The sequence below is a fragment of the Diabrotica virgifera genome, chromosome 7, assembly GCF_917563875.1.
Source record: "Diabrotica virgifera virgifera chromosome 7, PGI_DIABVI_V3a".
NCBI lineage: Eukaryota > Metazoa > Arthropoda > Insecta > Coleoptera > Chrysomelidae > Diabrotica > Diabrotica virgifera.
The window spans coordinates 183,088,939-183,106,654 of NC_065449.1; the positions used below are offsets into that span (position 1 = coordinate 183,088,939).

The 17,716-nt window shown below is 33.2% G+C and overlaps 1 protein-coding gene across 2 annotated transcripts in view; it reads left to right on the plus strand.

Annotated features, from left to right (window-relative positions):
- Positions 1–17,716, plus strand: part of LOC114327769 (uncharacterized) — a 149,457-nt gene that overhangs the window by 118,446 nt on the left and 13,295 nt on the right. For both annotated transcript variants that reach the window (XM_028276477.2, XM_028276476.2), the window contains one exon: positions 5,564–5,897. In XM_028276477.2, the coding sequence (XP_028132278.2) occupies positions 5,564–5,897 (334 nt within the window). The remainder of the gene's footprint in view (positions 1–5,563; positions 5,898–17,716) is intronic.

Consider the following 17,716-nt stretch of genomic DNA (forward strand, 5'->3'; position numbering starts at 1 on the left):
CGAAAAGTGTTGATTTAGTGAAAAAACTCTATAGAACTAAAGTTGCTTAAAATTAATTAATTTATCCATTTCGGGACTTATCTTGGACATATATTTTTTCACCTCCCGAGATGGGGTGAAACTCACCCCAGGGCAAAAGCACACATCGGCACCATATCACTTTTTTTCTTTGACATGTTAGCTATGCGTATGCCAAATTTCATGTAAATCCAAGCAGTTCTTTAAAATTTACAGCAAAAACCGTGAAAGAATGTACTACAGCTCAAAGAACAGATAGGCTTCAGGACAGGATATGGCACAAATGACCATTTGCATACCATGAAGATTTTAATTGAAAAATGCATCAAATACAACATACCACTGGTTCTTGTATTTGTCGATTACGAGAAGGATTTCGATTCTGTAGAGTTCAAAACAGTACTAGAAGTCCTAAAGCAAAGCCGAATAGATTACAGGTACACGTTAATAATCAAAAACATCTGTAAGAACGCTACATCATTTATACGACTACACGGGACCAATACTTCTACAGAAGGGAAACGACCTTCTTTTCAAAAAATTGTGTAAGATACTGCAGGCTAGTTTAGGGCTGGGGTACATGCTAAAAGCATGGAGGCTGATAAGGGTGGCTTTTATACCCAAACCTGTCAAAATCGGACAGGAAAGGGCCAAGTCTATGCGGCCATTAAGTCTGATGTCATTCGTACTGAAGACCTTAGAAAAACTGCTCGATAGGTATATCAGGGATGGTGTATTGGTTGAAAGTCCGTTACATCAGGGACAATATGCGTATCGAGCGGGAGTCTCCACAGAAACGGCCATCTTGTACAGAGAGTGGAGTACGTTCTAGAAAACCAAGAAGTGATGTTTGGTGCATTTCTCGATATTGAGAGAGCATTTGACAACACCTCCTACGAAGCGATCACAAGGGCGATCCGTCTAAAAGGAATAGACGAAACAAGCTGTAGATGGATAGACTGCATGCTGAGAAGCCGTGTGATATATGCTATGTTGCTAGGGGATACAGTGTCAGCTCAGGTAACCAGAGGCTGCCCACAGGGGGAGTCTTATCTCCTCTATTGTGGAATCTGGTCATGGATGGCCTGATAGCTAGACTCAACAACGATAGGCATCACGTCCTGGGTTATGCGGATGACCTAGTCATCTTAGCCCACGGAAAATTTAATGGTACAGTCAGAGATCGAATGCAACAGGCTCTGACCGTAGTTACAGAATGGACTTCAAATGTAGGGCTTAACATCAGTCCTCTTAAAGTCCAAAATCATGAAATTTACTAAAAGAAGGAATTCAGAGGAATTGGATCCTCTAAGTCTAAATGGTGTACATTTAAATCTGGTGAGTGAAGTAAAGTATCTCGGGATAATATTAGACTCAAGACTTACTTGGAATCAGCAGATAGAAAGAATAACGAAGAGAGCGGTATCTACGTTAATGGTAGCCAGACGTACTCATGGAAAAATGTGGGGTTTGAGACCAGACTTGGTATATTGGACTTATAACATGGTAGTAAAACCCACAATTACATATGCATCAGTGGTATGGTGGCCAAAAGTGCAGCAAAAAAGTGCCATCATCAAATTAAGCAAGGTGCAAAGACTGGCTTGTCTCGGGATCAAGGGGGCTATGAGGGGCACACCTACGGCAGCTATGGAGGCACTACTGGATCTCCCTCCTTTACATATAACAATAAGAGGTGAGGCGAGAATGGGATATTATAGACTGCGAGAAAACCTGAGCAACGTACCAGTTAAATCAGGACACAGTAGAATAACGAATGAAACTAATGATGCCGAATGGATGATGATTTCTGACCATATGACATCAAGATACAAGCCTGACGTACCTTTTCAAGTGGACATTTGCCCACGAGACGAATGGGACAGAGGAAACTCTCGACCCAGACTGCAGGGTTGCACCTGGTATACGGACGGGTCTAAAACTGCAGACGGTTCAGGCGCAGGGATATTCTGTAGTAGTGGAAATTTCAACATTTCTATTCCACTGGGAGAATATACCTCCGTATTTCAGGCGAGATTTTTGCAATCTTGCAGTGTGCAAGAGAAAACAACCTGAGGGAATTCGAACTGCAGTGGGTTAACATATGCACAGATAGCCAAGCAGCCATTGGGGCTCTTATAAGCCCTAAGGTGAACTCTAGGCTGGTGTGGGAATGTCGACAAGAACTTGATAGACTGGCACAACATAACAATGTTATACTGGTATGGGTTCCAGGTCATCGGGGCATATACGGCAATGAAGAGCTGATGCACTTGCCAAGAGAGCATCAGCTACAAAATACCTGGGTCCAGAGCCGGCCGTGGGAGTGCCAAAAAGCACCGTCCGTGAACGAAAAAAAGCCTGGATCCGAAGCCAACACAACTCACACTGGGAGAGTGTACCCTGTCCTACACATGGCAAGATGTATATCGGACGGACATGTGGTAGTAGGGCTGAGTTACTGCTGAAAACAAGCAGGAATCAGCTCAGAGTCATAACAGGTTTCCTCACTGGACATGCGCCTTAGGTCGACGAGTAAGACAAGGAGACCATATTTCACCAAAATTGTTCACGGCAACTCTAGAGTCAATATTTAAGAACACTCAAAGACATGATATGGGCATCAATATAGAGGAGGAAGATTAAATCATCTGATGTTTGCGGATCAGTGGCGGCTCGTCAGGGTCGGCAGTGCCGACCCACACATTTATGGACACATTATAGATTTTTTAAATATATAAGTTAATCAGAGTTGATGATATTCGTTTCTGTGAAATAAAAAAAAAAATATCTGTGAGATAATACAGACTAAATTTTATTCATTGTTTTTAAAAGAATTCGATCGATCCAATACGTTAAGTGATCCCTGTGCGTAAGAGACTTTTCAAATTAATGATCTAGCCATACACCCGATTGCGATTGCGTGAATTCAACGCCCGCTTCGGCAAGCCGTCCCCAGATTGACCATTTGCTTGTAAAAGAAGCTACGGAATATTAGCCGATAGGCAACCAATTATACATTCCCCGTATTTATTTGAATGGCAAGTACGGCAGATAAACAATCTGCCGAGCGGTGATCTGCAAACGGCAACAAGACACGTACCTATAGACCAGGACGCATCTGTAAAAATATTAGTAGCATTAATTTGGTCGTTGATAGGTGACTCATATTTTTTTGCAGAAATTGCTTGAAAATAACTCATATAATAATATTTGAGTTATCCTTCCACTCAAAAAGGTCCGGAACATTGTTTAAATAATCAAAATGTCAAAAATGAAGGAAAAATTCGATTTTTTTTCTTCATTTTTTGATTATAACTTTAAAAGTATTCATTTTCGAGAAAAGTTGCACTGACATAAAAGTTGCGTAATTAAATTTCCTACAATATAGGATTAGTTAAAATTTTTAAAAATTGTCACCCTTGTTGCAAAATAGCAATAATTGCGAAAAAAATCATACAAAACAAGTATTCGCATTTTACGTTTTTCAACCGTTTATGCTACTGTGAATACTGTGAATTTCATTAAGATCGGTTCAGTAGATTTTGCAAGATAAATTTTGCAATCCAGCTTTCGCAAAAAACTTCATTTTTTCAAAATGTTGCAGAATAAAGCAGACAGCAAGTTGAATTTATTTTTACATATAGAAGAATACTGCACCTTTCTTCTTTATGTAAAAAAAAATCAACTTGCTATCTGCTTTATTGTCAGTACTAGTACTGCAACATTTTGAAAAAATTAATTTTTTTTGCAAAAGCTGGATTGCAAAACTTACTTTGCAAAATGTATTGAATCGATCTTAATGAAATTTACAGTATTGTTTTAATACATATATCATAAAGGTTTTCCGGTTAAAATATGAAGGTCGTAAGTGTAGCATAAATGGTTGACAAACGTAAAATGCGAATACTTTTTTATGTTTTTTTCGCAATTGTTGCTGTTTTGCAACAAGGATGACACTTTTTAAAATTTTTAACCAATCCTATATTGTAGAAAATTTAATTACGCAACTTTTATGTCAGTGTAACTTTTCTCAGAAGTGAATGAAAATGAAAAAACGAAGAAAAAAATCAAAGTTTTTCTTCATTTTTTGACATTTTGATTATTTAAACAATGTTCTGGACCTTTTCAAAATATCTATTAGACAAGTTCATTAAAAATTATCCACCATTCTTTAATCAAATAAAATAAGAAAATGGATTAATAGTTTTATATGCTGATCTAAATATTTTCGGAAGGTGGGAAATTACAAAATATGTTTAATTTTATATACTTCAATTCATTAGGTATAACAAACTGTTCCCGAAATTAATAAATTATTGTGCTCAAATGTGGGCAAATTCTGCCTCAAATGAACGGGATTTCTCTTGTCTCAAAAGAGTCAAAACGTATTGTCGAAACACCATGAAACAAGAGAGAATGTCAAACTTGTCTTAAATGTCAATAGAAAATAACTTTTAAAACCTCTCCAAAACAATAATAAATTTTACAATGACGTTATAACCCATTTTGCTACTTCGAAACAACATAGGCTTGAGTTAATTTATAAACAGGTTTAGGTTCTAAATTTATAGGAAAAACAAAAAAAAAAAATAAAAAAAAAAATAAAAACCAAAAATCTTCTATGAAATTGAAGCTTTTAATTAGATGGCATACCTATCTGAGGAGACAAAACCTTGCCGACCCTGTCCCTAAAGCCACGAGCCGCCACTGTTGCGGATGATGTTGTATTAATCGCAGATAACTTACAGTGTCTATGATACATTCGCTTAAGACTCTGTCTGAAAGAGCAGCATTAAAAATATACTTTGAGAAAACCAACCTTATGACAAATTTCGTAATGAATGGAAACGCAACTATTGACAATAATACCATACAACAAACATACACTTACAAATATCTGGGACACGAGATCAAAATAAGCAGAGACAATCAAACACATGAAATATAGAAGCGAATAGGCCTGACATGGGCAGCATTTGGCAAACTAAGCCATATTCTAAAAAGTTCAATTCCCATGTGTCTCAAGCGAAAGGAATCATGGAATGGAGGCCCACAAACTATAAAAGAAGCTGAGGACGACCATCGACTACATCGATGGACCTACGATATAAAAAGAGTAGCCGGAAACTGGCTACAAGCGGCCCAATGTAGAGAACACTGGAAAGAACTGAGGAAGGCCTATGTCCAGCAGTGGACTACGTCAAAATTGAGATTACGTCAAAACGCTCAGACGGATGACGTCAGTAGTATGATATATATGCCAAAAAATCATAATTTAAAAATAAAAATCGACCTGTTTCAGTGTTTCGGGATTTTTACCTAAAGTTGCCGGCTTACGAAATATCGAATTTATTTTTTTTTCGAATTTATTCCTTTGTATATTCCTATGTATATGAATTTCTAATATTCTTATTTCTTATATTTTTTTATCTATATTACTTGCTTATACTCAACTATAACTTTTGAACTAATATGATCAATCGAAAATAGCTAATTAGTGCAATAAAGTTAGTGCCAATTATTAATTTTTTTTACTCCTTAGAAATCATCTTCACCTGAAAAACCTTCCACCATGGCCCAGACCCTGAACGAATCAGTGGAAGTACACAGAGAACCTACCGTTGAAATAGCAGTTCTGGACTTCATCAACGTTCTAAGCCGGGGAGCAGATAGTGAGGAAGTTGAGGAAGAAAATGGTGAACCGCAAGGTGAAAGTTCTCAGCCAACTGCTGAACAATTAAATGAAAGCGGTCCGAGTCAGGAAAGAGTTCTAGATGATGTTAAAAAGAATAAAAAAAGGGAGAAAGTTGATAGTGGCTTGGGGGATGAGATAGTCGAAACTCACAGTGTTTCATCAGATGACGAAAGCGTTGATGGTAAGTATATTTTACATGAACGGAAAAGAGAAATACGGATGGTTTGATATTAATTGCACTAGAAAACAAAATGTTTCGTTATTTTTCTATATCTCTCTTGGACCATCACTCCTAGTGGAGTATTGGGCGCATCTGCGTTTCTTGGCCGATGGTGTAAGACGGCTGGTGGCCAGCTCAGCGTATCTTCTTGTGTTTATTCTCTGGTTAATCTGCGTACCAGTTCCTTCCATTCTCCTCTGTTTCTTGCTTTGTTTTTCACTCCCCCCCCACTAAAGCCGATTCTGTTGCGTTCTCTGGTTAATGTTTCATCTAGGTATTATCTGGTCGTCCCCTCTTCCTTGTCCCCCCAGGTTGATATTGAGTGCTTGTCTTGTGATGTTATTGTTTCGTTCGTTTCCATATTTCTTCATTCGTTATTTTATTAGGTCAGTAAATTTTTAAGATCTTAAGGACCTATTTACAAAAGTCTGTAGCCTGTTTGTTGTGTTTTCGTCGTGCTTTAGAGTAGTACGCTTTTTACACAAGTATTGAATACATTGATTTTTGTTGTCTCTGATATTTCACTTGTTTGCTAGATTTTATTTAACGCGTTGAAGGCGAATTGTGCCTTCGTTATTTCTTTTCTATATACTTTGCAACTAATGCAACTCTTACGCCTCCTCTTAGGCTATTGATTTGTATTTTAGAAAGGAACTACAACGTTAACGGGGTTTTATTGTTTTATATAGTCAATGGACCTCTAGATATGAAAAACCGCGGAGTGCTACCATTTAAAGGGGTGCGTTTTTGAGAAAGGGGTGAACTAGTCCCTAGACACAGGGCGAATTAGGGTGAGCTCTATGCACTTTTGGTACAAACGCGTCTACAGAAAAATTGTTTCAAGTTAAATTTACTATCTAAATATCACATTTTAAAGTCAAAAATATTTTTTTTACAATACTATATTCAAAAGAAAAGCAAGAAAAAAACACGAAAGATAGCAATTTTGTTTTTTGCCCCATAACTTTTTTCCACGAGAATATAGGTATATGCATTGCTTCAAAGAAAAGAAACTTCCATCCTTCTTCTTTAAAATGACGTTTGGTAGAAGTCTGTACGATTTATACTCTTCAAAATATGATTTTTCAAAGTTTGCCACTCACAGCGATTTTTGCCCATTTTCCTTGTTACTTCTCAAACATTATTCTGTAACTTTTTTCTACGTAGCTTTAGTTATATGCAATGTTACATTTAATAGGACGAAAAGTCGATTATCTTTAAATTGGTCTATTGTAGAAGGTTGTGTGACTATTTTTAAGCAAGATATGGTTGTTCAAAATTTTATGCTTTTAAAGATTTTTGATGTATTTTACGATTATTTTTAAATTTCTCATAATAACTTTTTTGATTGTATATTTAGGTATACATTGTACAATGAATGTACAAGGCTAGGTATATACATTGTACAAATGGTGTATTGAAAAAAATTGTAGGACTATTTTTAAACAATATATGCTTTTTCAAAATGTGACATATACACATGCAATACGTTCCACTAAGTTGGAACCATATGGAAAACTTTTTTATTAGTAACTTTATGAAAAAAAAAATTCTTTACTAAATGCTCTGCATAGTCTACAACCTACGATGCAATCGTCAGATATAAAATTGTATCAATAGTGTACGAGGTATGTTAAAAAAAGAATGTGTGTGTACTTTGTACGCACGTAAGAAGTTATACTTCTATTATATGATTTAAACGAAATTAATATACTTTTTATTTATATTTTGTTTAAATATTAAACTAATTTATACTTACTACTTCTCAAATATTTTTTATTAGAACAGTGCCAAAAATTAAAATAATAAAAGAATAAAACACACACAAAAACACATTAAACAAGCCACAAAAGATGTCTGAACATTAATTGTCGCAATTTTTTTTAACTAAATACGTATTTTCTGAAAATACAATTATATAATAAATATACTTACAATCATAAAATGTATTAAAAAAAAACAAAAAAGAAAGTTTCTATTGGGACTCGAACCAGCGCTGATAAGCGCGGTTGGTATTGGAATTCATTCGCTTTCAACGCTTAGCCACGGACACCATGTGTCATTATTTACGAAGATCGACTAACTAAACGGATTAGACTTGTGATATTTTGATATTTTGAAAATTGATCAAATTATTTTAATTTTGAATTGAAATGATTTAGAATTGAAAAAATACAACAAAACATAGAGTAAGAAAACAATATATTAGGTGAATATTGATAGAAATTTTGATGGTAATCAAATTATATAAATAAAAGTATTACATACTATATATTTTGGCAGATCAAATAGGTAGGTTTATACCCATGATACATTAACAATTATTACGTACCTGTTGCTTTTAAAAACTATTTAAAAGTCACTACAATATTATAAACTTTTTTGTTTCTGTCCTCACAACAATAAAACTAATATATTATATATTTGTTTACCTTTACCTTTACCTCCAAACCACAGCTGTCCTCCAGCTGCCATATCGGATAATTTTTGACATGTCATTTGAACATCCAATCAGAACAAAGTTATAATGTACAAAGTTTAACATATAAAAATTCACCCTCTATCGCCGGTAAAGAAGTATTACTTCAAAAATATGAATTTCGCTCGAGAGTAAAGTACCTTTATATTTCACAATATCGAAAAGTGTTATTAAGAAAAGTTATTTGGAATTAAAAATTGTGTTATACTATGCAATTACATTCTTCTAATTGACTAAATTTAAAAAACTTAAAATTTTTCTCAAATTACTGATACCCTTGGATATCCTACGGATATCTTGTTTAAAAATAGTCCTATAATTTTTTACAGTACACCAATTTAAATTAAAGAAAATAAGTTTTTTTTATTCTACAATGTATATACCTAAATGTACAAGAAAAAAAAAGTCATAATGAGAAATTTAAAAAATTCAATCATTAAAAATATCAAAAATCATTAAAAGTATAACACCTTGAAAAAGCATAACTTGCTTAAAAAGAGCCGTATAATCTTATACAATAGACCAGGGGCTCTCAAACTTTTTGAGTCATGTACCACCTACAGTTCTTTTTATTATTTTTGGTACCACCTATAGTTTTAGATTGTATTATCAAGACTTACTAAGCACTACTATTTTAATTTTTTTTGTGTCTTGTGTACCACCGCAAATAATGAGATGTACCACCAGTGGTACATGTACCACAGATTGAGAACCGCTGCAATAGACCATTTTAAAGGTATTTGACTTCTCTTTCTATTAAATGTATCATTGCATATACGTAGAAATGCGTAGAAAAAAGTAACAGAACAATGTTTGCGAAATAATAGGAAAAATGGCCCAAAAATTCAGTGCGCAGCAAACTTTGAAAAATCTTTTTTCGGAAACTATAAATCCTAGAGACTTTTACCAAACTTCATTTTAAAGAGGAAGGATCGAAGTTATTTTTTGCTGATGCAATGCCTATACCTATATCCCTGTGAAAAAAACTTATGGGACAAAAAACAAAATTGCCTTCTTTCGTGATTTTTTCTTGCTTTTCTTTTGAATATATTTTTGTACAAAAAAATACTTTTGACTTTAAAATATGATATTTCGATAGTAAATTTAACCTGGAACATTTTTCCTGTAAGCGTGTTTGTACCAAAAGTGCATAGAACTCACCCTAATTCACCCTGTGCCTAGGAACTAATTCACCCCTTTCTCAAAAACGTACCCATTTAAATGGTAGCACTCCGCGGTTTTTTCAAATTTAGAGGTCCATTGACCATATGAGACAATAAAATCCCGTTAACGTTGTAGTTCCTTTTAGCTCTCTTATGTTAAACATAATCAATAGCCTATCTAGCTGTTTTATTCCTTCCAAAACGTAATTTTGCCGAACATTTTAAAAATATGTTTCGACTATGATCGTCTGTTCCAAAATTGCGTTTTTCTGTATATATTTTTCAGTTTGACAAAATCTAATAGTCACAGGAGACTAACTTTGGCGAATACTGTGGTTAATCCAGGATTTTTTCACAAATCTCCAAATTTTTTCAAATAGCTGTACCCATTTTCAAGTAATTGAAATGGGTTCGATTTTGCTACCCGAGGATTTTTGGGCTCGATGAACATAAATATCATGACGGGGGTCCGGAAAAATAATCCCCGGACAAAAAATCCCCACAAATTATCCCCGGACAAAAAATCCCCAGACAAAAAATCCCCACAAAAAATCCCGGACATATAATCACGGACAAATAATCCCCACAAATTTTTTTGGACAAAATATCCCCACAAAAAATCGCGGACAAAAAATCCCCAAGAAATATTTGCTGCCGAATAGTTCTCTAAAAGTTTTCCCGAAATTTTACCAAATTTCGAATTCCAGTTCCATGCTGAAAACTTCAAATTTTACATGACAAAGGAGTGTGGGTTTTTTCAAAAATCGTGGAAAATATGGGGAATGAGCTAAGGCCCCGTTCTCTTGATATACGCGCAATTACAACTACATACATTTTACTTAAGACCGTTCACATGCTAACGCGCGTTTTAGGTCATTATTTTAGGTCATACAGTTTTCAGAATGGAATTAGAATTCGAAATTTGGTAAAATTTCGGGAAAACTTTTAGAGAACTATTCGGCAGCAAATATTTCTTGGGAATTTTTTGTCCGGGATTTTTTGTGGGGATATTTTGTCCAAAAAAGTTGGTGCGGATTATTTGTCCGGGATTTTTTGTGGGGATTTTTTGTCCGGGATTATTTGTCCGGGGATTATTTGTCTTAGCTTCCATGACGGCGATGGTCTCCGAGGCCCTGGCGCCCGGGATGGGCCCCGACTCCAGCAGTTTTATGGAAGTTGGATATAAAATCAATACAAACTCGTTACTCGGGTTTTTCTGGGGTCGCTGAACACTAATATCATGTCGGCGATGGTCTACAAGGTACCCGGTGCCCATAACGGATCTCATATGGAGTTTTATGCAAATTCGATACAAAATCAAAATTCGGGGATTTTTGGGGACGCTGATCACGAATATTATGACGGCGATGGTTTATGATGACGCACATGATGATTAAGATGGGCCTCGTCTCCTGAAGTTTTGTAAAAATTAGATACAAAATAAGTGTGCAAAATCGTTAATGAGGTGCTTTTGGGGTCGGTGACTACGAATATCATTACGACGATGGCCTTCGACGCACTTGGTGACCAGTACGAGCCTCGTCTTTTGGAGTTTTGTAGAAAATCGATAAAAAATCAGTGCCATCTTGTTACTCGGAGGTTTTCGGAGTCGCTGAACACGACTATCATGACGGCGATGGTTTCCGAGACATCTGTTGAGCAAAACCAACTGATTTTGTATCGAAGTTCCATAAAAATACTGCAGTTGAGTCCCTTCTGGGCGCCAGATGTCTCGAAGAACATTAACGACATAATTTTCGTAGTCAGCGATCCCAAAAACATCCAAGTAAAAAGTTTGTACTGATTTTGTATCGAATTTGTACAGAAGTAACCTGTCCTGGTCACCAAGTTCGTCGCAGACCATCGCCGTCATGATATTCATAATCAGTGTCCCCAAAAACCCCGAGTAATAATATTGAACTCATTTTCTTCAATTGTGTCCAAATTACAAATTTTTTATATTTCGTCACTTCGAAATGCCCTTAGGAAATGTATTTTCCTTGTTCAATAATGCAATTTTCATTTTGTCATCATTATTTTTGTTCACAAAGTTTCCTAAGGCATTTACGAATCGAATGCAAAAAGTTTCATTGAGATTCATTCAACTGCAAAAATTTGCTAGGTTTACTGCTTCATTTCCTCGCCTAACGCACCCACGTTTTCAAGAATTATTGTTATTTTGTTTTATTACTATGGTCATAGTACATATTTTGTATATTGTCCAGTATATCCAGCACGTACTATAAAAATATCAATGATTACTTACTATTAAAAATATTTTGTTCAGTTAAATTACTATCTTAGCAATTTTTCAGCACTCTTGAGTAATGTGGCCATTTCCTTTTAACTACTTCAACGTTCTCTACATCACTATTAAGAGGATCGGTACGTATTTTCGGCTGCAATGCTATTCAAATGGGGATTCATTTTTTTCGAATCCTGAGAAAACTAATAAGTATTTTTGAAAAATTTAAACGCAGAATGAAAGATAACGTTATTAGCGAGGGCCGAAAGTCCCTGAGAACTTCTATAATATTTATTTTAATAAGTTACAGGGGTGAAAGACTAAGAGAAAATTTAGTGTGATTTTTAATTTCAAATATATCATTCAAAATAAACTTTTTATTGATTCTAAGGGACTTTCGGCCCTCGGTAATAATTTAGTCTTTCATTCTGCGTTTAAAATTTTCAAAAATATTTATTGGTTGTTTCAGGATTCGAAAAAAATAAACACAATGCCTTGGTAATATTTTCCAAATCTATCTTTGTCTTACAACGCACTCAGCCGAAAATAATATTGTCAGCATATATTGTCAGTCAGACACTGACAATCAGTGACAATTTTAAATATTTGACATTGCATCGGGAATTTGTTGAGTTATTGATTAAATATTATTGAAATATAGTGTATTTGATAAATAATTGATTTATGACGTGAACTTAATAAAAAGTTATTTATTGTGTATTATTTGTGGAAGATCCAAGCAGAGAATACATCAGGATAATATATTCTGTGATCCAAGTATTTTGTTGTTAAAGATGTTCAAAATTGTAAGCGTTCCATAACAATATATTATTAAAAAATCACTTTAACACTTTTCCTCTTTTCTCGATTGAGTATTAGTCTTTGTTGTACAAATAAATTATTACAATCTCTGAATACATAGTTAGTGAAAAAATTATCACATTTATTAACTGAATTAATAATTTAAAATTATAAAAATAACAGTTATCCAAGAACATTCACAACCCATCTCTTTAAATTAATGATGACATTTTCAAGTAGAATGACATTCTAGTAATGTTTACATATCCATACCAGTGTGAATTTTACTACACGTAATTTGCCGTGTAAAGACAGAAAAAGTAGGGATACGCGTAAAATATTTGCGAATTATGTACCCATAGCCTTAAACGTTAAAAGCAAGTTAAATATAAAATTATGTAGTGAGAAACCTTTGAGGAACGTAAAGTAGTTTGTATAAAGTTTGTTACTTCCCATCTCTTAAAATTTGCAATATAAACTATACCTAAACTAAACTAGAAGTCAAACAATTAGGAATGCACGTTATATATTTAATGACGTCATAACACATCGGTACAAACTTAACGGCAAACAAATTCAACAATAAATTTTTCCACCTACCTCTACCGAAAGTATACTTTTTCTGACCTGATTGTAGGGAGCAAAGTTGTACTTTTCCTCCCTAGGTAGGAAAAGTACTTTACTCCCTAGGGAGTAAAAGTAAAAGTGACGTCATGGTATGTCATTGATGAAATAACTTATTGACGCCCTATACAATAGTCTGTTATATATTAAGTATATATACATTTTAACCATGATACAATAACAGAAGATATGACATGGATCAGGTAGGCGGGGCCAACGTAGCTACGTCACTCTGTGAGTAGATCAGCATTATATTCAGTGTTGTCGTATAGTAAACACTGTTTATTTTTGTGTTTAAGGTGAATTTTACTTATAATTTGTTACACTTTTATTAAAAATATTATATTCATAGTTAGATTTGAATAGTCCTTAGGAGGTGTGATAATAAATATAATTAATGAATAAGAGAACTTAACTAATAAAAAAATATAACTGATGGGCTTCATGACTATCGCAGCTTTAACTTTTTTTATCATTTAACACATTACAATTTTATTGTTACCTTTATTTCATCGTGAGTACATGTATCATACAGGGTGTATAATACATGTATTGTATTATATAGGGTGGAAGGCACTTATGGAATAAAATATTTCTGTCCTTGTTTTAAAAATTTTTAAAAAACGCTGAAACCCGTTTATTTTTATATATAAATGTAGGCTTTTTAAACCTAAATGTAAATTTAAACAGGGTGATTCACGCAAGCCTGGTATAGTTCATAAGTTTTATTTTTAATGGAACACCCTATACAGGGTGTCCCAGACTAATTTAGCCACGCTATATCTCTTAAACGAATAGAGATTTTCGAATTGGACAAAAAGTGGTCTATTCTACTTGTAATACACTTTAATATGGCGTAGAAAAAAATCATCCCCTAAATATTCATCCCTTAGCATATTATTCATAGTTACAACCCCTAACTTTATTTTTTTAAATAGCACCCTGTGAGTTAGGGATGAATATTTAGGGGATGAACTTTTTCTACGCCATATGAAAGTGTATTACAAATGGAATAGATCAGTTTTTGTCCCATTCGAAAATCTCTATTCGTTTAAGAAATATAGCCTGAAAAAATTAGTCTGGGACACACAATTAACAAAAATAAACTGATAGTTTCTTGGTTATTTACGAACCGATTTTATTTTCAAAAAATGTGTTGAATAGACGATAAAAGACCACATCCAAAACTATAAAAAAATATACAGGTTGCTATTAAAAAAATTTAAGTTAGGGGTTGTAACTAAGGGATGAATATTTAGGGGATGATTTTTTTGTACACCATATTAAAGTAGAATATATCACTTTTTGTCCCATTCGAAAATCTCTATTCGTTTAAGAGATATAGCGTGGCTAAATTAGTCTGGGACACCCTGTATATTTTTTTATTATTAAAAGCTACTTAACGGCCTGATTTCAACAACCCATATCATGTATGGTGTATTATGAATAATACAGGGTGAAATTTTGAAATTACAGTGTATGGAAACCACTTATGGAATAAAATTGTTTGTGTCCTTATTATAGAAAATTATAAAAAACGCTAGGATACGTCAACTTTTAAATTTAGATATGCTCTCTTTAAACATTAATTAAGATTAACGGGGTGATCCACACAAGTCTATCATAGTCCATGATCTTTAATTGTAATGAAACACCCTGTATATTTTTATGTTTTTCGAATTTGCTAAATAACTTCATCAAAAAAAAGTGTATTGTATAGGGCCTATTATGAATATAATACAAGATGAAATTTTAAAATTATATAGGTTAGATTTTCGTCAATATATTAAATAATACATATAAAATTTTGAAATTATGTAATAATTTATCATGCTTTAAATAATAGTAAAGTATGTATATAATAATGGTATTTTTAAAATTAGCTAAATAAAGACATATATTTTCTAAATTAAGTATAAATAATATTTATTTTTTTTGGTTTTGTATTTTTAATGTCTTGACGAAATTTATGAAGAATTTAAAAATTTTACCTTTTCAAAATTTGACCTTGTATTATTCATAATGGACCCGAATAATACATTTTTTTTAGATGAAGTTATAAAGTATCTTCTAAGCACATAAAAATATACAGGGGGATCCATTAAAACTAAAGATCATGGATTATGCTGTACTTGCGTAAGTCACCCTGTAAATTTAAATCTATGTTTGTAAAGCGCCCATTTAAATTTAAAAGTTGACCTGTTCCGACATTTTTTATAATTTTTAAAATAAGGACACAAACAATTTTATTCCATAAGTGGATTCCATAGTTAGTAATTTCAAAATTTCATCCTGTATTGTTCATAATCCACCCTATATGATATAGTTAGTTAAAATCAGGTTGTTAAGCAGCTTTTAAAAATATACCGGGTGTTCTATTAAAAATAAAGCTTATGGATTCTGTTTGACTTTTATGAATCACCCTGTAAATTTAAATTTGTGTTTAAACAGTGCAGATATTTATTTAAAAATCGACGAGTATCAGCGTTTTTTATAATTTTTCGAAACAAGGACAGAAATCATTTTATTCTACAAGTGCCTTCCACACTGTATAATTAGACGTATGTTGCCTAATAATAAAAAAATCATGTTTCTGATTGATTTTTATTATTAGAATATGTTAACTGATATTAAAAGATAAAATCTCCAAATCATAATGGCAATGCATTCGAAATTTAAAGGATCTACTCACAACGTGACGTCATGCGCGACCTAAACGAAATTAGGAACGCTGCATATCATATCTTGGGTTAATTTTAACGGTTATTTATAAAACACCCTGTATTTTGCAGAATGGTAAAAAACAGTAAATTGTTATTTTGATCTAACAATGTTTACATTACTAATTCGACTTATATTTGACAGTTTACAGTTATAATGTACCTACTTGTTAGTTTTAATTTTCTAATATACAGTAGAGCGTCGATTATCCGAACTAATTGGGGGACAAGGGTGTTCGGAAAATCGATTTTTTCGGAACATCGAAATTTTCGATTATTTCGGATAATCGAACTGTATTGATATAGCAGTACTATTTATCCATAGGCGAATGAAAGCCTTATTTACATACATCTTTACACACATTCATGTATATCTTTAGTGACAAATAGGATAGAAATTAAACAAAAAAGTGCTGAATTTGCAACAAAATGAATATTTTTAAGCATTAAAAATCTTCAATTTTCTTTTGCCGAAGCAATTCTACCCGTTTAGGAGCGGCTGGGTAACGTGTTTTTTTAATTATGAGCCTAGCAAAGTACCTATTTCAGACTGGATTAAAACATATGAAATTTGATTTTCGGTGTCAGTTTAGCAGCACAAACTATATGTAACAAAGCTAAAACTCCCTGAGATTTAAGGAGGAGGGAGAAATAGGTTTTCCCCGGGATCTTTTTTGAGTAAACCGCTTATATACAGCATCGTCACATTCCGTGTTTAAGGCAAGTTTTATCATATTACGATTTGTAGATTCGTCAGAAAAATTAAGCCGGAACATAAAGATACTTATGTCCGTCTTTTGTTTTTTATCCGTCTTACCAGCCTACCAACTTTGTATTCATTGGATAAATTTTCTGCAGATTCACCTCCCTCTAACCGTTTGTTAATCTCGTGTTTATTTTTCATAGAAAAGAAAATACGCTTACGTTTAGGCATTTTCAATCGAGTTTTAACACAAATCGGGAGTTCGGATAAGCGGTCGTTCGGTTGATCGACGTTCGGATAATCGACGCTCTACTGTATTTTGTTAGTTAGTTTCATAAATAAATTATTTAATAAAAAAATATGAAAAAAAATATTTTTTTAAGAAACGCTTTTCTTTAGTTATGAGTGACTAAAATTTAAAATATTATAAAAAATTAACCAAAAAGCAAAAAATAAAAAAAATCAAACTTGAAGGATTATTCGAAAAAAACGTTCGTTAAAAAAATGAAAAAATCTAACACATTCGTTAAAGAAAAGCGTGGGACGCTATCCTCAAACCGTTTATTCGATGAAGACGCGCCCCACGCTTTTCTTTAACGAATGTGTTAGATTTTTTCATTTTTTTAACGAACGTTTTTTTCGAATAATCCTTCAAGTTTGATTTTTCTTATTTTTTGCTTTTTGGTTAATTTTTTTATATTTTAAATTTTAGTCACTCATAACTAAAGAAAAGCGTTTCTTAAAAAAATATTTTTTTTCATATTTTTTTATTTTTTATCTTTTAGTCTTACACTTTTCAAACATTAAAATATATCGTCATATTTAGAAAAGGATGTAAGCATCTGACAGATACATTTTTTGCATTTATTTCAACTTTTGATACATACATTGTACATTTTCTGTAATTTCTTCATACATTTCTTGAATCAAAATCATTATTTACACCTATTACAGTTTTCGCAGTCTTTCCATCTCTTCTAATACTTTACTATTGCACGGTGTAGACACTCTTAATTTCTCGTAATGCAGTTCTTCGATGCGTAAG